Source organism: Pogona vitticeps, chromosome 4, assembly GCF_051106095.1.
Source record: "Pogona vitticeps strain Pit_001003342236 chromosome 4, PviZW2.1, whole genome shotgun sequence".
NCBI lineage: Eukaryota > Metazoa > Chordata > Lepidosauria > Squamata > Agamidae > Pogona > Pogona vitticeps.
In genome coordinates, this window is record NC_135786.1 from 194149003 (window position 1) to 194171617 (window position 22615).

A 22615-nucleotide genomic window follows, 5' to 3' on the forward strand; every position below is an offset into this window, starting at 1 on the left:
CCAATGGGCTTTTCTGTCCCGCTCAGTGATGTTTTCTCACAGCGAGGGTTAATCCGGAATGGATTAACCTCGCTGTGCGAGGCCCCACTGTACTTGTAAAAAGGAAAGACAATGTTTTTACAGATGAAAACTGTTAATAAGCAATAAGGAAATAGAGGTCAAAATATGGGAAAATACTACATATCAGTAAGCAGGATTTTCTAGAATTAAAGAAAGAAAGATGGGTGAAATACTGTGCTAAATAAATTGTGATCTGCTCATGTTTATTTGACTTATATTTAGCAAAAACAACAAAATAAAATTATGCCATGTTCATTTTACATAATGTATACATGGTTGAAAAATTTTGTAGCTGTTGAATTGCAGTATTTCTTGGTGGAATCTGTAATGTAAATTGAATGGTTGAAATATATATTTCTTTTATTTTTATTTTGGTCATTTATAAGCCACCTTTCTACCAATAAGGGGACACAAGGCAGCTCACAGTGTTAAAAAATAAAATTAAAAACACAATAACCTATTCATTAAAACAATTAAAATACATTGAGTGATTAAAAACCTTTAAAACATTAAAAACTAATCTAAAAAACAGCATTCAGGGACTCAGTTATGATTGTTAACATTGGATATATTGCAACCTACATATGATGCTTTTAAGAGGTTTCGGTTGGGAGGAACTTTTCTGGAACAGGATTGAATGTCAGTCAATCCAGTAACAGCCGATAGTTGCCTTTCTACCTCAGATTCTTTTACCTACTTTTTCCCCAGTCAGAGTTAAATTAGATCACTGTTAGCAATGGAGTCCATCAGAAGTGGACAGTTAGAGTGAAGTGTTCTGTCAGCTATGTAACCACTCAATTGGTCAGTAGTGAAGTTAACAAGAACTATCATGTAAGAAGTTAACAGTTTTACACAATATGGCAATACTTTTTGTTATCTATTGAAGAACTATAAGTAAACTAGGAACATTTTTATTCTTTCTCATTACCAGAGCCTCTAAGTGAATGTACCGAGACAGTAAGTGCCAGTTGATGTAGACCAGTTGGTATTGTCTACGGAGGGAAACTTGAAGCCAATCTTTTCTATAGGTTCCTGATGGAACCCTTTTATCCACTGCATAATTAGAGGGAGTCGATTTAATTTTAATTAATTTTAATTTTCTCACACATTCTGCTCCAAGAATTAAAAGCCTGCCTGAAGAGATGGATCTTCAACTGTCAATGGAAGGATAAAAGGGAAGGGCCAACTTAACTTCCCAAGGGAGGGTATTCCATAACCTGGGAGCAGCCACAGAAAAAGCCCTCTCTCCTGTCCCCATCAAACAAGCCTGCACTGGCAATGAAGGCCTCCTCGGATGATCTTAACAAGGCTCATTTCGAGACAAATGGTCCTTCAGGTAACCTGGGCCCAAGATGTACAGGGATTTATAAGTAATGACCAGCACTTTGAATTGGGCCTGGAAACGGACTGGTAACCAACAGGGGCGTTATATGCTCCTTATAACTGGCACCAGTCAGCAGTCTGGCTGCTGCATTTTGAACCAGCTGAAGTTTCCAAACTGTCTTCAAAGGCTGCCCCGTATAGATTGTTTCACAATAATCCAAGTAGGATGTAACTAAGGCATGTGTCACTGTAGCCAAATAAGACATCTCAAGGAATGGGCTCAGTTGATGCATCAGTTTTAATTGAGCAAATGTACTCCTGGCCACCGCCAAAATGGATGCTCGGGGTGACTCCAGGAGTGCCCACATTCTGCAATCCTGAGTTTTCAGGGGAGTGTAACCCCGCTGGGCACCGGTTGCATCCCTATTCCTCCATCTGCCTTCCAACTGACCAGGAGCACCTCTATCCTGTCTGGATTAAGTGTCAATCTGTTTCCATTCAAACAAATGGGAAAGTTTACTTGAAACTTATTTTTATCAGAATGCTTCTCAGTTTTTCCAGACACTGCAACTCAGGAGAATGCTCAGATAGTGAATGCTCAAGAAAATGCACATACTTCACATAATTTTGATTCTACAAGAGATAAATAGAGACAATGCAAGAAATTCTATTAGGAAAAATGCAGGCAAGGCCAATATCTCCCTCTTTTCCTGCTGTCCATCATGTGACTGAGGGAGAAAATAGGAATGCAGATGTTTCCTTGACCAAAGAGTCATGACACACATCTGGTAACATGGGTAAACTCTCCTGCATGACTAATACTGCATGGAACCCACAGGATTCTGTTCACTGAAAACTGTTAATATATTAATCTTAGTACACCTCATAAGCTATGCACATAAATGTACATTCTTTATTTAGAGAGACAGGTAAAAAAAGTTTATTCCAGCTTTAATTTTAAAATTAAGTAGTATTATATTAATTCATGTTCCACACCTTAACATATACTATGTTCACTCATTAGGTCACTAATTAATTTCATGGTAAAATACATTTCTAAAAGTGGTAAACTTTCCATGGAAAAACAGTATTAGGGGAGGTATCCAGAAAATGTTTAACTTCTCATTCCTAGTAAACAGAAAATGGAAACTTGATATTTAATTAAGCAGGTGTATTGTCTTTTATACTTGAGTATAATATTTTCAGAAAGAGAGTGAAAAGCAGTGAATCAGCCCAGATAAGGATACCTTCAAGTGGGCATTGTACAGCCCTGGTGGGAGAAATGATTCAATCCTAAAGCATTCCCACATCAAGGCTGGCGTATGGGCATCACCATGCCCCTCTTTATTCTACAAATGACCAGTAATCACTGTCTCTTGGAAGGACAGTTTTCATCATGCCATGTTGAGTCAGCTGGCGATCCATTCAAAGAAAGCTGAGGGCATTTCTTCTGGGTTATACTTGCAACTGCCAGTGAATCCAGGATGCTTAGTACTCTGTGTGGACACTTAAGCCCTATACAGTTGCTAGCAAATTCTGTACAGGTAAAGGAGAAAACTCTAGCTGTGCCCTCTTCTGTTTCAGGTTTTGTCACTTTCTTACTTGTAGAAAATCATGTGTCTTAAGAAGAGACTCTACTAACTATGCAGGTTGGGAGGAGGGAGAACTCTCCATATCATGCTTCTTTTTCAGGATTCCAGTTCATGATGAGAATCCCTAAATATAGTAGAAGTTTAGTTGTTTATGCTTTATTTTTGTCCATCAGCTAACGTCGCTGCTTGAACGTAGCCCAGTGGACCTACTACATGAATCCTGTGCTTCTACAAAAACCTTTTGGCATTTATTGGGTACATATATTATCTATATCAAAGCTGGGAAACATCCCCCACCCCAGTTTTTAAATTGGATTACAATTCCAGAATCTCCTCAGTAGCATGGTCACCAGCCATGGAGGAGAGCCGATTCTGGGAACTGTGCTCCAAAAAAAACTAATTTTTCAAAGCTCTGATCTACACATGCATGCACATGTGAGCAAGGACATCCAGCAGTAATATCAAATGGGAGCTACAATGTGCAAGATATGTAAAGTAAAGCAAAGATATGTGTGGGAGGGCATGATAACTAAATGGTTCTCAAGTAGCAACAGTGTGTGGTCATCAATGTGAACAATGCAAGACTAGATAAGTCAGTGCTTGGACAAATTGCATATAATGGAGGCTTCCCGTGTCCATGCTTTAACTTTATTTTAAACAATATGGATTTGTTTGACAAGAATAAGCTATAAATTTGCCCAAATTTTCATATAGTGCTGTTTTCACAATAGCAGAAATATGGTTGCAATTATAAGGAACACAGCATGCATTCCAAACCTGTTTCTTACTATACATAATCCATTTAGTGGACAGAAACAATAGTTTTTGTCTCTCATTTCCACTGCAATGTGTGCTACCATTACGCTCTCCTTCACTTACTCACATCTTCCACATCTTAGCACACATATGATATTGCTGCTGAATGTCCCTGTTCCCATGTGCACGTATGTGTATGCAGATGCCCTATTTACAGATGCAATAATGAGCAACATGGCATAGATTCAAAGCCTGTCTCTTGAATAGCAATAAAAGTCACAATGTTGAAACTACAAAACAATATGAAAATAATGGATATTTATTGCTGAGACCCAGACTATTTTTTTTACCTGTGTCTGAAGTTTCATCATGTCAGCTTCTATTTTAAGGTTGGATTCATTTAGTTCTTTTATTTCTTCATCCAAATGTCTGATTTCTTCCTCATTCTCTAAACCTGCACAGAATTTAATGAGTCACGTCAACTGTAAAATAATACCTGCCTGAAAAGATTGGCAAACAATAACTTCTGTCTAATGGTACCTCGTAAAACAACACTCTTAGGTCAAACTGGTTAAATATCCTTCTATTTCCCTCAGGACCAAAATTACATCTTTACAGTTTAATTCTACACTGATGACAGTCATTGTCAAACCTCCCATTCTGTCATATCAGAGGCAAAGAAACAGTTTCTTTTTCATTTCTTGGCACGGATGTAACCCAGTGGGCCTTCCAGTGGCTCGAAGTGACTTACAATTTGGCTGAAATATATGTGAAAGGCTTGAGGGGGCAGAGAAAGAAGGAGATGGTTTCCTGCTCTGACCTGCTCTGATCAATTATTTTACACATAGATGTCATTTGTTCTGAAATGAACAATACGCCTGAAAGGTAACTGTCTTTCAACAAGAAGCCTAGGATTAGCTATCTGAAGGGATAAAGAAGACTGAAAAAACATCAGTGGCTGGGGAAGTTGTTTGTGGCTCTCTGATGAAAATTCCCACCTTTACATGCAACTTATGAGATGTGGCAAGTGGAAGGAAACTTTAGTCGTCCATTATTCATGCAGCCTGAAAACATAGCTTTCAAAGGGTGGAGGGCTGACAGAGGCTTCAGGTAATCCCCCTCATTCACATCACATACACATTGATATTCAACAGACCTTTGTAATGTTCACTATGAACGTCTGTATAAGTGCTCTAAGCTGAATATGGTTACAGTGTCTGTGCAGGCCTACATACTGAACACATGAAGATCTGCAAGATGTCCGTGGTGCACGGAGATGGAGCTTAGGTTTCTCCTTATCCTTATCACCCTTTGAGCCTTTCAAGCTGAACAGGGCTTCAGTACAAACTGAATATTCATTTATTACTCATACTGTCCCTGCCAGGAAAGCAGGTACAGCTGTACAGCTGTCCGCACACAGTCATACAGGTATCTATCTACTTAGCCACTAAGGCCATTCCTATCATTGCACAGAATGAGGAACAGGCAATGATCTTTTGTTGTATGAAAGGGAAACACATTGCTGATTATTTAACTTGGTGCTGTTCACTTGGTACTGTTCTCTACCACCATCACACCACCTCAGATAGCAAAATATCTTGGGTTGGCCCTGCTTAACCTACAGTTGTATCATTGTGCAACAGTGATTGGTTTTATTTTATTGTTTTACATTATTAAAATATTTATATTCTTTCCTATGGGCAAAAGTCTTATGGGAGCATATAGGTCAATAACACAAGCTCTCTCTCTCTCTCTCTCTCTCTGTGTGTGTGTGTGTGTGTGTGTGTGTGTGTGTGTGTGTGTTTGTCTTTAAAACCATTTTAAATAGTGTATATGATGCACAATAATCCACATGCCACAGTCAAATTATAAGCCTGTCCACACTGGCATATAGTTATGGTATATGATTCCCTGATACCACTGCTTGGCACGTTAAAAAAAAAACCTGATCCACTTGTGTTTCTATTTAAAACTGTCCATCCTTCCCCTTTAAGAGCTGGCCCATATCTTTCTGACACAGGGCTAGGCCATGCAATCTTTTTGGGATGATTCGTTGAGATGCAAAATAGCTTTCTGTTCTGCCTTTGCAGATGGGTACCAAGAATTGAAACAGATTGCACTGAGGATAATGTTTTAAGCCCTGGACAGATTGCATGAAATTTCACAGAACGGACAGGGCCCATGACACTGAGCACTAAATGCTTTGGTGGAGAGCCAGGCTTTGTTTTCACTTACTGAATTATGCACTTCCTGCTTCCACTGCAAGCCCCTAAAGGCTTCAGGTACATGCAAGTTTTCTTCCCACTATCTCCCTGCCATGGTTTGCCTACCAGCAAATTTCTTCACTGTGTATTGCTGCGGTTAATGAAGGACTGGAAAACATTTGTGTAAAGGTCAGACCAGAGAGAGTTATTGTGCCAGTTTTAAGAAGGGTGAAACAACAGTAACGACGGCAACATACAGACAGGGTGAAAGTAACTTCAGCAGCCAATCACACAAAGGCTGGATGGCCATCTGTAATAAGAGTCTACATTGTAGGCCCTACATTGAACAGTGTTAGATTAGATGATCTCTGAGGACTCCTCCAATTTGGAAAGTTATTTCTTATGATGTGACAAGAGACAGACTAGTATCCATTTCCGAGCTGGTTTCAATATCCCCATATCATTAATGCATTAAACAGACATATTGACTACTTAATAATATGGGAAACTGGCAAATTAAATAGGGAAATTTAGAACTTCCATCCCCTGCTTCTCCATGAAGCAGAGAGGAAGCAAAATAATAATAATAATAATAATAATAATAATAATAATAATAATAATAATAATAATAATAATAATAAGAATAAGAATAAGAATAAGAATAAGAATAAGAATAAGAATAAGAATAAGAATAATAATAATAATAATAATAATAATAATAAGAAGAAGAAGAAGAAGAAGAAGAAGAAGAAGAAGAAGAAGAAGGAGGAGGAGGAGGAGGAGGAGGAGGAGGAGGAGGAGGATTTTTCCCATGAAGCAGAATAAGCTTTAAAAAACCTAGTTACTGCAGGGCTGATGAGCTGTACCACTTAGAGGAAAAAAAATTTAAAAATTTAAATCTTCATCCCAGAATTGGGAGAAGTCAAAAGAGACAAGGATGGAGATCTTTCCTTTCCTTCTTAAAATAGCCAGACCAAATAAGATTGCTGGGGATGCCTATGCCATTTGGATGCAAGGAGCACTCCAAATGGCATACTAAATCTCTACTTGACCTTAGTGACCGTATTTAGTCCAATCCAGCCTCCTTCAATTGTGTCCATGTAGAAAAGCCCTGAGTGATGATAGTATCATGTATTCATATACTTTTGACGTCTTACCTCCACTTGCTTTCAATTTGATGGTCATCAGTTCTTCAGATATTTTGCCCTTTTTTAAGGCTTGTGCATTCAAAGGGCATCCAGACAAACTGAAAAGAGTAGGAAAGGGGACCTATATGAAAGTTGAAACACATTTTGATAGCTGCTTCCAGTGTCTTGTTAAGTTCAAGTCCATTTTATTGTGGTATCGGTAAGCTGTGATCTCATAATACAGTTGCTGCAATGTGATCAGGTATATAAGGTTGCCATGACATAATTGGTTGTGTAGTAACTAAAACTCTCATTGAAGAAGTTGGCAAATAGGTAAATGGTCTCCAGTCTGACTTCTGCCACAATCCCTCTCCAGCTCATTATGTAATGGATAAGTTCCAATGGTGACTGCTACCAAAGCAGAAGCTTCAACACTTCCTGGGGTGATGATAATGGTTTGGTTTGGTTTTAAATGATTTTACAGTTCAACTTGTTTTTACTATGATTTATATTGATTGTAAGCTGCCTTGAGCACTATCTGGTAGCAGAAAGACAGGGTAAAAAAATAAGGCGGTAAAAAAAATAAGGCAGTCGTGCAAAATCCCAGGTCACTTAATGTCTAAGGAACAAAGCTGTAATTAATGCCCCACATTCACTATAACCAGTGCCCAACTGCCAATGTGATGGGACCGTCTTTCTTATCCTTTACTACTACAGCTCTGTAGTGTTGAAAAACCTGTTCTCGATGATTTCTCAGCAGTTCTTAGCAGGCTTTGAGGGAGCACAAAGGGCTGTGGAGGAGAGGGTTCATTGCTCTCCCATCCCACTGTCAAGAGAAACTGTATCCACAGAACAACCCCATTGGTTCCTGACAAAAATATTTATGCTGATGAAGTCTTTGAAACTCATCCTACAAATCCATTAGCAGCACAACAGCTGACGGAGCCAACCTAAAAGACTCATGAAGATATTAATTCGGTAGTGTGAAACTAAAACTATTTTGTCCTTTAGAGCACTGGCTCCCAACTTTGAGTTCCCAGTTGTTATTGGACTAAAACTCTTGGAAGCCTTCACCACTAGCTGTGCTGGCCAGGGTTTGTGGGAGCTGCAGTCCAAGAACATCTTGGGAAGCAAGATTGGGAAACACTGCTTTAGAGGGATTTATAGAGCACCACACTTGCACATACAGATCCTCAGCGTTCTAGTTGGAAATGTGAATGATTGGATATGTAGAATAAAGCCAAAGAAATCCTGAAAGATCCTAGGCAAAGGACCTCAAGATAATCTGCTGCATTTACCCAAAGAGTTCATGCAAAATCCTAATACAGTTTTTTCACAATCCGCATGTAATAGTTTCAGCTACAATTCTATAACAGGACATAATTCCAGATTTTTTAAAAAAAATCATAAGAAAAGAACAAAATGATACCTTCTGTGGGTGACAAAAACGTTATTCACATGACCCAGCCCATTGCAGCCTGGTAAAGGACAGTGTGGCAGTTCTTGTTTGTTCAGTTTCCAAGGCAGTGAAGACCCATTGAGAGGACTTTCCTTCTGTCTCTTGGCAGCCATAGGACAACCCGAAGCAGTGCGATGGGAAGTGTATTTACCTGATATGTGACCTTGGCCATCACAGCCTAGCACCGGACACCTACAGAAACATAGCAACATCGAAATTACTTAGCCCTGAAATTAAAAGACGCCTGCTTCTTGGGAGGAAAGCGATGACTAACCTTGACAGCATCCTAAAAAGCCAACACCTTGCCAACAAAAGTCCGCATAGTCAAAGCTATGGTTTTCCCTGTAGTGATGTACGGAAGAGTAGTCTAGAGTAGTCCACCACGACTAGATAGGCGGGATATAAATAAAATAAAATAAATAAAAAAGTGAGAGCTGGGCCATAAAGAAGGCTGACCACTGAAGAATTGATGCTTTTGCATTGTGTTGCTGGAGGAGACTCTTGAGAGTCCCCTGGACAGCAAAGAGAACAAACCTACCCATTCTGAAGGAAATCAACCCTGAGTGCTCACTGGAAGGACAGATCCTGAAGCTGAGGCTCCAGTACTTTGGCCATCTCATGAGAAGAGAAGACTCCTTGGAAAAGACCTTGATGTTGGGAAAGTGTGAAGGCAAAAGGAGAAGGGGATGACAGAGGACGAGATGGCTGGACAGTGTCATTGAAGCTACCAACATGAATTTGACCCAACTCCAGGAGGCAGTGGAAGACAGGAGGGCCTGGCCTGGTTTGGTCCATGGGGTCACTAAGAGTCGGACATGACTTAACGACTCAACAACAAAAATAGTTTGGCCCACAGTTGAAGTTTATGCAGAATGTATTCAGAAAGGCTTTCACGGTCAAGATCTAATGGTTGTTGTGGGTTTTTTGGGCTCAACTCCCAGCTATACTCAACTCCCGAACTGCAGCAGAACACAGAGTGCTACTTCTGTCCTCTGAAGATGCCGGCCACAGAGACTGCTGAAACATTAGGAAGAACAACCACCAGAACACGGTCAAAGAGCCCGAAAAACCCACAACAGACCTTAGAATCCTGGTGTATATTAGTTGAAATCTCTTCTTAGCATGTGATTGTAGAATGTTGGGGAAACTGGTAGGGTGGGGCTGTTACCACCCATCTTAGAGAAATTAATTAATAAAGAAGAACTCTGACTAAAGTCTTACTCATTTGGTCAGTCAGATAAGTTCAGGGAATACAGATCTATTTTGCTTCAAAGATAAATTTATTTTTAATTATTTATTTATTTTATTAGATTTCTACCCCACCCATCTATAAAGAGTACTCCTGAATTATACCTTTGGGTACATCAGAGACAGTACAATTCCCTAGAGCTATAAAATTTGACTTTACAGGTTTTATTTAGATTCATTGGTTAAGGAGAAGAAAGGGCATATGTTCGTGGACCAGAGGACTACGTTCCTTGTGCTGAAGGTAACAAATGTTTGCTATCTCACTTACTTAAGTTCAGGGTCTTCTTTTTCCTCTTTGGTAGGAGTCACTTTGAGACCGCCTTTCCTGGCCCGAGGACAACCAGACAAGCTGGAATAAGTGCAGAAAACAAAGCAATTTATTTATCATGGTCTGTAATGTAAATTCCCAGGATTTCTCAGGAAATATTTCACTCCCATGTACGTGAAAGATTCTTACCTTCTGTGGGAGGCATAATTTCCAGTCACATGACCAGAGCCATCACATCCAGGAGTAGGACACCTATGAAAGATAAGGAAGAAGGAGCTTGAAGGACAAGGAAGGAAGCATTTTGCATTTTGTACAGAGGTTCGGCAGTTTGAATCTGCACAATGGAGTGAGCTCCTGTTGCTTGTCCCAGTTCCTGCCAACTAGCAGTTCGAAAGCATGCAAATATGAGTAGATGAATAGGTACCAACTTGGTGGGAAGGTTCCATGTCTAGTCATGCTGCCTTTGTGGCCATGGAAAGTGTCTACAAATGAATGCTGGCTCTTTGGCTTACAACCAGCGATGAGCACTGATGCCTAGAGTTTGATATGACTGGACTTAATTGTCAAGGGGAACCTTTACCTTTTTTTTCAAATAGAGATTGAGCAACTGGCACAGACCTCTTGGCTTTCCTAAGTGTTTAGACTGGTAGCAGCATAGCTGTTTAGCTTGGGGAGAGAGGTGGGCCAGACAGCCCTCCTCTATTCTTATTTTACCATTGGCTAAAATCCTCTTGCTTAGCATAGTAAGTTGCAATTAAAGTAAACCTATTGAATTAATGACACTTAAGAAGCTTGGGCATCTGCCTGGACCCGGATCTCACCATGGAAACCCAGGTGGCATCTGTGGTTCAGGCAGCCCATTTCCATCTTTGGAGGATTGGCCAGCTGCATCCCTATCTAGATGTGGGCACACTCACAATGCTGATTAATGCCCTCGTAATCTCAAGAATAGACTACTGCAGTACTCTCTATGTGGGGCTACCCTTGAGGCTGATGTGGAGACTTCAATTGGTCCAGAATTTGGTGGCCGGATTAATAACTGTGGTGAAGAAATTCCTGCACGTCTCCCCTACTGTGGCCACCCATAATTGGTTACCGATTCATTTCTGCATCAACTTCAAGGTTATGATGATAACATTCAAAGCCCAAAACAGTTTAGGACCTAGGTATTTATCAGAACACCTGCTCCCAGCCAGATCTGTCCATAATACCCGCTCTTCACAGGCATGGCAGTTGAGGGCCTTGACCCTGAAGGAGGCCTGGAGGGAAAGAACATGAACCGGGCCTTCTTGGCGGTCGCCTCCACCTATGGAACAACCTGTCTATTGAGATCTGCCTGGCACCCTCGCTGGATGAGTTCAAAAGAGCATTGAAGACCTGGCTCTTCCTCCAGGCTTTCCCAGAGCACTAAGATCTTGCCCTCACTTTTTACCATCCTTTTTGCCATCCTCTCCATCACCCTTTTAACCACCTTTATTGCCATCTGTTTTAATTTCCCTATTTGTTATGTATTAATTTAGTTTTTTATCGTGCTTTAATATTGTTCCTAATACTGTTGTTAGCCGCCCTGAGTGGCCTGGTTGCCAGATGGTGCAGGATATAAATTTAATAAATAATAAATAAATAAATTATGATGGAGTTGACTCGCAAATCCTTTGATTCAATGTGTAGCTACTCTAGATGCAACTTACTAGGCTAAGCAATAAGGATCTGAGTCAACGAGAAGAGCCACACTAGCCCTAAATCCCTCCATTGCCACTTCTCCCTTGCTTATTCACTGGATAGCAAGTGCACAAATTTGAATCCGGAGCCATCAAAGATACAGAAACCTTTCCTCATCAGAAGATCATACTCCATGAATAAATAATGACAGGAAGGTAGAAGAGCTAACATACTCCCCGCATATTTACAGTAATGTCTAAATGTTTTCCAGCCAGATATCTGCTGAACAACACCCTTGTTTTTGGATACACGTTACAAAAACTCACCAATGTATTGCTGCAGTCCTTGATTTTCTTAATGCAGTCTGTTTAAAATATGTTTTATATTATATGGCAAACTGTGATGGAGCTATCAAGACAATTAGCCCTGAATTATAGATTCGTTCTCCATCATGGTCTCCATTCACCTTCCTCAAGTTGGAGGTAAAATCTCTGAAGCTAGAAGCACACTCTCTTCATGTTTCTCCTTGTGTGATGCACAGTGAGTCTAACTACACAACCATCACAGTGTGACTCTGCTCTAACTGCCATGGCTGCACACTAGGGATTCCTCGGATATGTAGTTTGGCTGGTTATCTGGAACGCTTTGTTGTAGTTCAGAAGAGGCCATTAGAGTTCCCTGGCACCAAATTTCAAATCCATCACCAAACTACAAATCGTAGATTTCAAGATGGATGGAGCCATTGCAGTTAAAATGGAATCAAACTGCTACAACTGCATTGTGTAATTATCATCTCAGAGGTCTGTTAAATCATCATTCTAAATCAATTGGAGCCTGTGTGCAGTCCTCCAGAAACTGTGGCACTGCTATTGCCATCAGCCTCAGTAAGCATAGCAAGTGTCACAGCATGCTAGGATTTGCAGTCAAACAGCGTTTCCTATCCCAGTTCAAAGTGGTACAGGATGCCTGTCCAAGGAGAGTAGGTGTCTTGCTGCAGACGTTCACACACACAACCACAGGAAGGGTATTGGAAGTGATATTTGGGGCAGGAGGGGTGGAGTTAGCATCCTTGCCCCTACACTTCTTCATGCACCACTAACTGCATAGTGGACTAGATACCCAAACAGACTTCTGGAAAGGAGACATCCTTGAAATATTTGTGAGTTAAACACAATATTTGAACAAAACTCTGCACTGTATGGTAGACAGTATTTGGTTCCCAAAGAACAAAACTGAGTTTTGGCTGAAAGAAGGAGATATCCAAGAAAATCAGCAGTTCGACTATCCACCCATCACCTTCTTCTGGATCTTACACTCACTTAAGCTCTTGAGAGTTGGCAGCCATCAAGGATTTCAATGTCTTGTCAGCTAGTGGGCAGCCAGAAACACTAGGAGAAAAAAGTGTTACATAAGCTTATGAGTATGCTGAAACAACAAATAATAATAAAATGTAATAGCTGCCACTTCTTTACATAATTGCACCCACAGAATGGTAATGACATCACAAGCAGGAGTGATTCCAGTAATTAAATGCTTCCTCTTTCTATTCCATGGCTTTTCTGACTCCTGTGTAGTCCTGTTTGTCATCTGGAAGTCATGGAAACCATGGGAGAGGAAGAGGAAGAGGAGTATGGGGACTGCAGTACAGAAGGAGGATATTGCCAGCAGAGGATGGATTTCCATAATAAAAGACTTCCTCTTCCTGTCCTATGGCTGCTATAGCTTCTACATGATGGAAGAGGTTACATAAAAGCCAGAAAAGTCATTCCATAATAAAAGACTTCCTCTTCCTGTCCTATGGCTGCTATAGCTTCTACATGATGGAAGAGGCTACATAAAAGCCAGAAAAGTCATGAGGCAGAAGTAGGAAGTATTTAATTACTCAAAATTGCCACTGCTATCAACACTACCCTTCTACAAGCATCATTATACTAAAAAGATTTCATGCAACAACATCCACATTAAAATGTTTAATTTAAAAAAAAAATTAAAAATCCAACCACATTCAATTTTTTTAAAATCCCATTCTTAGCCCAATTACTTTTTAAAAATCCTGCTAACAGACCAAGGAGGAATTCCTTGGAATAAAGAAATAAGAGCCAGGGATTCCAAAGCCATGTACTTCTTATAACAGTACACTTATTGCTCAGAAGCAACTTGTCTTGGTCCATGTGCAGATTACAGACTGACAGTAAGAGTAATCTACTTTCTAGTTTCTCTGCTGTGCACGGTGGAAGGGCTTCCTTTTTTTCCCCTTCCTGAAAAAAAGAGAGAGTCAGTTGCTCAACATCTTTGAAGGGGAGGAGAGAGTGGGATTATTCCTGCAGAGATGGCACATATGGTGAATGAATGAGATATTTGACATTCTAGCCCAGAAGGCATAACTGGGATAGGAAAAGGCAAAGAAAGATGATGAAGCAGGCTGGTGGGTGGTATTTTTAAGCAGGCATGGGAGACATGACCTGTAAGACTGGTAGGAAGGAAAGGGAAAATAAGTGCTGATAATGCTAGTGTCATAGCATTGGTAGGTGGAACAGCGACCATTTCCTTCTCCTAATAAAAAAGGTAAAGGGCTAGGTCCAATCCAATGAAGAAAGAGCCATAACTCGAAGGCTGTGACAGCATGGTCAAATACTATGGAATTTGCTGCACATGTAAAATTGATGAATTTGCAGGATTTTTTTATTTTTAACATTGCATGATGCAAAAGCCGATTTGAATTGACCTGGCCCTTTTTGCTCCCAACATAGCAGTTTTTTCTCTGTTGCAAGGGACTTCTACTTTTTTCAAGCAGGAATGATTTTTATGGATTTTTACTCTGTGAGATCAGTTGTTTTCTTCTCCAAAAGATGAGGGGCATGACTGGGGAAGGTAGTCTGGTGATGTATTAAGGTGGGCACGATGTTTTTGGACAGTGGCAACACCAGCTTCTGCTATCCCTATTCAGCTAACTGGCCCAAAATATTTTTCATTTAAAAAACAAACAACCAAGTTTTGTGCCATATCACCTTATCACCACACTGATATACTAGCTTAGTGCTAGAGCACCTCTGCACAGACAAAACAAAGATAAAAGCTGTTATGAAAAAGAAACAACTCTGACAAACTACAGCAGACTACTATATTTCTGCAGTATGTATGCATGACTTCGTACATTATGGAGAACTTTGGAAAACTCTCTACTTTCCCTAGTGCTGTGCAACACTTTAAACAGCTCACCAGTTTTAAAGTGAACCATAAAAGAAGAACTGGGGATTGGCACACAGAACGATCAAAGGAAACGAAGCTGTGGGATGTGGCATGGATTGAATTGCATCCGATAGATGGATGATATGGACACTGGCATTGAAACAGTCCACAGAATCCCACCAGTAACATAAATTAAGCTGCGAATCAAGCCTCCACAAAGTTGAATTGCTCCATTTCAGCTTGCCAGCATAGCTGCATCCTCAGTCAAATCAACCACTCACAGAGGAAGAGTTAAATGCCCATCAAGAAAGTACTGTATAAGAGTTCTCTCTGCATGACATACTGTACACCCCTCCCTTATCTTCTGTGTCATCAGTCAGTTATTGGGCAGATTTCAGAGGCAAAGAGTAAACACCAGTAAAGGAAGTACAAGAGGAATATGGGCTCTCAGCATTCCCAAATTTGTTACCATGTTTTTGGAGCCAAAGGCTGTCAGTGAGGACCCTCAAAAGTGGATCAAATGGTTAAGGGCTTTAAAGGCTTTATAAAACAACAGCAGCATTTTTAATATTGACAATAGTGTTTGGTTATCAGATGGTTCCATTTTTTTTACCTGCGGTGTGATGCATAGTTTCCTGTCACATGACCACTGCCATCACATCCTGGTGTTGGACACCTATGGAAAGAAAATGAATGGAAATTGCACTCAAACATACAGTTGAAGTAAATATCTCTTATTGGATGGTGTGACAACTATACTATCAGATAAGTACAATTTCTTGGAAACTATGTGAGAAATGTACTACTAAATACAAAAACGATTGCAGCACGCCCCCATGTTACAATGCAAAACTCATGTTAACTCTTTTTCAAGCACATATGTGCCTAGAAACAAAATTGTTTGGATTAGAAGAAGGCTTCAGGCGAGAGCTGACCTTGCTATGGATATCTGAAATGGTTGTCTTCAAAGCCGTGCTTTTTTAATGTTCAGTCATATCATAATGCTAAAGATAAGGATGAAGCATAGCAAGTTCTGATAACTTTATAGGCCACAAACCAGTTCCATAGTTCCGCTGGCACAATGGCAGTGATGCCATTGGTAGAAACTGATTGCTGCTAATTAAACTGATGCTTCCATTTTGGGTCCTATTTCACAGGATACTAGACAAAGGAATAATTTACAGTGTGGGAAATGAGTTAATCTATTGCAGCAAAAGCAAAAGAGTCTTGTGGCACCTTAAGTCTAACAAATTTTATTATGGCAGAAGCTTTCATGGCCTATAGCCAACTTCATTAGAAGTACAGACTCTTGCCTCAATTGGCAGATAATTCAATGCATGCTTGGGTAGGTGGGATTATAATTACAGGGGTCAGAAGGAAATGAAATGCAAAAAGTATTGACAGTGATAAACGTCTTAACCACAATCACTAACAAAACAGTAGTTGAGTGGTAACATGGACTGCCTTGTATTGATGAGCTGATGAACTGCAGAGTGATTTAAAAAAAAAACTTTTCCCCATTCAGACCGCAGGAGATAGAATTCAGCTACATACACATGAGTAGCTTCTGAAAACAAAGACTTTTATCACACTGTATGTGCTCTTCAGCTCATCAATGCAAGGATGTGTTAGCATCCAACTACTGTTGTGTTAATGGACACTTTCAAGGTAGTTCTTATTGTTGACAGCTGTTGCATTTCAATTCCACCCATCCATAGGTGAGTGTAATGATCTGCCAGTTGAATAAGCATTGTATGACTTTGATAAAGTATCCTGCATCTCTGAAACCTTATGCCATAGTAAAATTGCTTAGTCTTTAAGGTGCTATAAAATTCTTTGTTGTTTTTATAGAAACAAGCCCCCAATTTGGTCCATGTATAAAAAAAGTAACACAGATTGGGCTCTGAGTTATGCTGTGCTCTCTTTGGGATGCTCCTTCCAAGCCATGTGTGTATTTGTGCCAGTTACTGTACAGTGGACCCTTGACTTACAGACGGCTTGACTTACAGACTTTTTGAGTTACAGACTTCTCTGGCCACAAAATTTAGATTTGACTTGCAGCCTGAGAATTGACTTACAGACCAGAAAAAAAACCAAAATGGAACAAAAACGGCCTGTTACGGGATTAATCGGTTTTCAATGCACTGTAGGTCAATGGAGACTTGACTTACAGACTTTTTGACTTGAGAACCGCCTTCCAATACGGATTAAGTTCTCAAGTCAAGACCCCACTGTACACTATGTTTGATTCTGACAGATAACTTGAGGAAAAAGTTACACAATCCAAATGCAATTATTTCAGGAAGAATTATTTGTCACATAACACAAGAAAAAGACAAACGGGAGATGTCTGGTATGAACTTTGGCAGTGACACCCCTATATCAACAAGAAAAGAGAAGTCAAACATGGGGAGAAAGACAAGAAAGACATCTTAAACTGAAGTTCTGATCTAACCACTCAAGACCTATCTGCAAATGCAGACCATTCATCTGCACACACATGTATACTCATTCCTGGTAGAGTAATACAATGAAAATATAGATGTAATAATGATGTTTTAAAGAGAAGAAAAGAAAGAAAATAAGAAAATAAGAGAACACAAGGTCCAGCCTATGTAAATGTTACATTGCCTGCCCAGCCCAGAATAAAGAGTCAAGACACAGCAGTTGAATAAAACTAGGGCCACAACTTTAGTAAACTATTTAAACCTTTAATTTCCCTTTCACAAGGGGGCCTACCGTAGTGCAACTTCCTCTGACTCCCCTGTACCACTTTAACCGGATCAGGCTACCAAGGGTGAGTTCCTATTGCCGAAGCACACTGACCTCTGTCCAGCACGTCTTCAGCCACCCAAAACCAGGAATCCCCCCACTGCTTCAGTCACTGAGCCTCGAGACCCTAGGTGCACTGCCGCCCAGGAGATTCCCTTAATCCATCCTTTTCCACCAATCAGGGAGATGGGTTAATTGACACCTTCCTCAGATGCCCTGATGGAACTCACCCACATGTCTTACCTTCGCACTACCTGCAGTTGTGACCTATTGAACATGACCTCCTTTCATTACCTAAATGTACCATGAAGTAAGAATGGGATGGGTGAAAGCATACCAGCTTCCTGTCTTGTGCCAATTGTGGAAGCCAGTCAAAAATTCCCATCCAGCCCTGAAGCAACCAGCTACTCTCATTCTTAATTCTCCAGGGTGGGAGGCTGGGTGGTCCGCACTGCGGACACCACGAAAGAGGCCAAGCTAGGGGAAGCCAACCTGATAAAAGGCTCTTCACCTGGACTCCCTTCGGCCTCCATGTCACGTGCCTGCGCTTGACAGTTCCGAGTGGGCAGACAAAACACTACTGTGGCGGCAGCTCTGTGCCGTGCGGAGCATCGCTTGAAGCAAAAGCAAAGTGTGCTGCTTATATACCGCCCCATAATGCTTCAAACACTCTCTGGGCAGTTTACAAGTTAATTATGCAGGTTACACATTTCCCCCCCCCCTCGCAAGCTGGGTACTCATTTTACCGACCTCGGAAGGATAGAAGGCTGAGTCAACCTTGAGCCGGCTACCTGGGATTTGAACCCCGGGTCATGAGCACAGTTTTGGCTGCAGTACAGCGGTTTAACCACTGCACCACTTTGCAGTGGAGCTAAGAAGTTGTGGAGAACATCAGTAAGGAAAAATGGAACTCAGATACCTCACTCAGACCCTTCCCAATGTCTAAGTGGTTGAAGTGTGCAGGAGAAATCTTGGGATTCAAGATGGGTGGAATGACGCTGCGGTTGGCACCAACTCGGTGTCCTCCTTATAAGGCACTGATACGTCTAATTCCCCTTTTCCTGCCTTTAAACTCATGTCTTTTTAACGTTAACATTTCTAACTCCTCAAAATGCCTGATTTCACACAAAAGATTTGTTAGGGTTCCTGTTCCACTCCTAGTTGCCACAAATATGAAAAATCTGCCAAGATTCAGTTGGTGTTTTAACATTTGGCTCAGTACAGTGCATAGCCCTCGTAGAGGGCAGACCCACTGAAGTCAGCACTTGGACATTCCACTGATTCAGTTGGCCTGTCTCATTTGGAAATAGCCAAATTGGATTGTTAGAATGTAACTGAAAATTCTCTTTTCAGTATTTTTCTTGTACTTTTTACGCTCCTTCCTTTTCGGATCCAAATCTGACTTGGTTTTGGTTGGGTTTTTTTTTAAACAGCCCTTTTAAAAGTATACATTAAGTTGGCTAAGCCAGTCTCCAATAGGAAGGAGTTCCATTTTGATGGTCCCACCATTAAGAAAGGCTTTTACTCTCCAGATTGATGGGCTTTCTTGGTCAGCCTGTGATCAGAGTTTCACTGGCCAATTAAAATGTTACACTGTGTATATGCCTACAGGTATTTCTTCAAACATTCTGGCCCAAAGCAGTTAAAGCATTAAACATAATGCACAGTACTTTGAATAGTTCAGATTTCAAAATGCGGATATAAGTGGCACAGGCTATCTTCTTGTTTTGTACTCTTTTATGATAGTAAAGGTACAGTACTTGGTGAGTCCACCAAGATTTCCAGTGCCAGTTCAGATACAACAATGTCACTCTATTCATTTATAGCTAGTTAAACCAAGAGGAAGTATTGTGTTCATACTTTATGTGCTATCACTGCCATCTCCTTCTCTTCTCCCTCTAACGCAGTTTTTAGTGTCTTTAGTGTATTAATTATAGTTCATTAAACCAGAGTTTATTATTAGATCCAAAACAGAAAGCTATGGCTTAAACTGTGGTTACAAATCTGGATCTGAAACAGGGCTTGCTCCTAATTCCATATCCTGGTTTTTAAACAAGGGTGAAATTTGAGTGTCCTGGTTTACACAAGATATGGAGGCAGTGACAGATTTTATTTTCCTGGGCTCCATGATCACTGCAGATGGAGACAGCAGCCACGAAATTAAAACACGCCTGCTTCTTGGGAGGAAAGTGATGACAAAACTTGACAGCATCTTAAAAAGCAGAGACATTACCTTGCCAACAAAAGTCCGAATAGTCAAAGCTATGGTTTTTCCTGTCGTGATGTATGGAAGTGAGAGCTGGACCATAAAGAAAGCAGACCACCGAAGAATTGATGCCTTTGAATTGTGGTGCTGGAGGAGACTCTTGAGAATCCCCTGGACTTCAAGGAGAACAAACCTATCAATTCTAAAGGAAATCAACCCTGAGTGCTCACTGGAAGGACAGATCCTGAAGCTGAGGCTCCAGTACTTTGGCCATCTAATGAGAAGAAAAGACTCCCTGGAAAAGACCCTGATGTTGGGAAAGTGTGACAGCAAGAGGAGAAGGGGACGACCGAGGATGAGATGGCTGGACAGTGTCTGCGAAGCAACCAACATGAATTTGACACAACTCCGGGAGGCAGTAGAAGATAGGAGGGCCTGGCGTGCTCTGGTCCATGGGGTCACGAAGAGTTGGACACGACTAAACGACTGAACGACGACGGTTTACACACAACAGGATTTAATAGAGAATCTTCTTTATCATCATTATCTTAGAACTACAGAGCTGGAAGGGACCCTATGGATCATCGAGTCCAACCTCTGTCAAGGAGAAACAGTGGGGAATCAACCTCCCAACCTCTTGCTTTGCATAGAGAAACCTAAACTACTGAGCTATCCAGCAGTTCTTGAAACATGAATATGTGGGCGAGGGAACTGTGATAAGACAGAGTGCATGGACACAACAAGCATTCCTTGTTTAATACGTCCATAGTATATTAGACTACAATGAGAATCAGTGTCTCTGCTTCATAAGGATGGAATGGAAGTGAAGCCTGAAAATCAGCCTAGGAGCTGCATCATGTAAAGGAGTCATTATCATACAAAGAGGCTAAACTATTCTAATTCGCCATAGATTTCCCACTAATGAGTTGCCTTTCCCCACCATTACCTTTAAATAATCGGAAGAGAATGAAAGTGCTCCTTTCTTTAAGCCTATTTGTGAATACCACTATTTCCTTAATCCTTCATCCTCTTCTTGACTTTAACCTAGGCTACTTGTTTCAGTTATATCCCCTTAAGCAACAGAATTCACCTTGTTTGCCTGCCTAAGTGGAATCCAAAATAATTTTTTAAAAAATAGATATGGAATGCACAATATTCTTTTAAGCAGCAGCACATTATTTAGGCAACCTGTTTCATTCTAAGCCAGGATACAATATGATCACTGGAGAGACCATTAATATTTCAAAATATGTAATCTGTATTTATAATGAAGAAAGTTCATTGTAATTGAGCCTTGGAAGTAGAATTTTTCTTTGCAATTGCTGCTGTCATTAGAGGTACTTCCTCACGTTGGACCCATCTGTATTGTTTGCTAACTACGTTTTTCACCAGTGAATAATTAGTACATGCTTGTTGCCCTCAGTGTTACCTTTACACTCTTTATATACTGATATTTCCATGTTTTTGAATGCAATTGTTCACATCAGCATATTGTGGATGCGTATCGGGATGGAGAATGGAAAGCAAGTAATGCAGATGCTTTAAAACCCCATGCCAGGTTTGTAAATACTGTACGTATGCCATATGTCAGAACTGACTTGATGGCACATTATTAAGGGAAGGATGGAGAACACGTGCCCCCCCCTAAAAATGGTTAATGGAGAAATGATTCGTTTTTCTCCCATTAACTTTTTTTTTAAAAAAATTAATGGCAAAGTTTAATTGTCAGTGATCTGCAGGTGTGGGTACCATTTGATGAATACCATTTGGGATCAGTTTGTGGTATGAGAAATTAAAACAAGTTTGACCCATAAGAACTGTGATATCTGGATATAAGCAGTTTAGTAGTAAATTTTGATGTCTAGGCACTTCATCATGACAGCCTCATGGCTATACCCCATAGATAGTCAAAAGATACAGACAGGTCTCTTGATCAATATCAAGAAAGCTGCTGTAACAGTTTTCATCACCACAAAGAAGATTTGCGCAAAGCTTCTTCTTTATTGTTCCTTTGGTATGAAAGATGAACATCATTATAGCCATTATAATTTTAGATGGGGGAACTGTAAGCAATGTTGTTGTGTTTCATCCAAAGTTCTTCAGCCAAGACGTTCTTCTCTTTTCTGCACTGCTTTTCACCCATCTATTCACAGTAAGACTAATGAGTCCTAACTGCCTGTTGAAGACAAAGTCACCCCAAAAGACTTTGCATTATAACAGGGATCACTTAAAGCAATATATTGCTCTTGCGAAAGAAGTTCATTTTTTTTTATTTTAGGCACTGTATGGACTGCAGCTAAACTAACAGGAGAAAGGGGAAACCAATGGAAGTGGCAGAAGACACCACTGGCCCTGCTATCCTGCTCAGAATGTTCTGGTGCTTTGATCCTGCAAGTCCTAACTCTATTGCTCCAATGCCAGGAACAGCTAATTTACTGCCTCTAAATCCAGAAGGCAAATATCAGACCTGGGACTGACACCAAGCTAAACTTGGATGATATTAAATCCTGGAACCAATAACACATTGGGGGGGGGGGGAAGCAGGAGGGGTTTCACAGATTTGCAGCACAGAAACAGAGTTGCCTGTTGACTGACTTCAGTAAACAAGCAATGGTTTATGTAATCCAACCCTTGGCAAGCAGTTCTATGACCTCCTTACCAGGCAGCCCCATCTCACAGTTTCCACTGTCCAAAGTGCAAAAGCAAAGGAAGCTGTTATTGATTCAAGTCTCCCCAGATATCTCAATGC

The 22615-nt window shown here is 40.6% G+C and overlaps 1 protein-coding gene across 6 annotated transcripts in view; it reads right to left on the minus strand.

The window, feature by feature from the left end:
- The window catches only part of ST18 (ST18 C2H2C-type zinc finger transcription factor), a 254977-nt gene that overhangs the window by 6996 nt on the left and 225366 nt on the right, over positions 1–22615 (minus strand). For 5 of the 6 annotated variants that reach the window (XM_078393742.1, XM_078393743.1, XM_078393744.1 and 2 more), the window contains 7 exons: positions 15502–15564; positions 13019–13087; positions 10227–10289; positions 10038–10118; positions 8492–8713; positions 7093–7181; positions 4082–4185 (listed from right to left, as the gene is read on the minus strand). In XM_078393742.1, the coding sequence (XP_078249868.1) occupies positions 4082–4185; positions 7093–7181; positions 8492–8713; positions 10038–10118; positions 10227–10289; positions 13019–13087; positions 15502–15564 (691 nt within the window). The remainder of the gene's footprint in view (positions 1–4081; positions 4186–7092; positions 7182–8491; positions 8714–10037; positions 10119–10226; positions 10290–13018; positions 13088–15501; positions 15565–22615) is intronic. The other variant, XR_013545387.1, reaches the window with a different exon arrangement.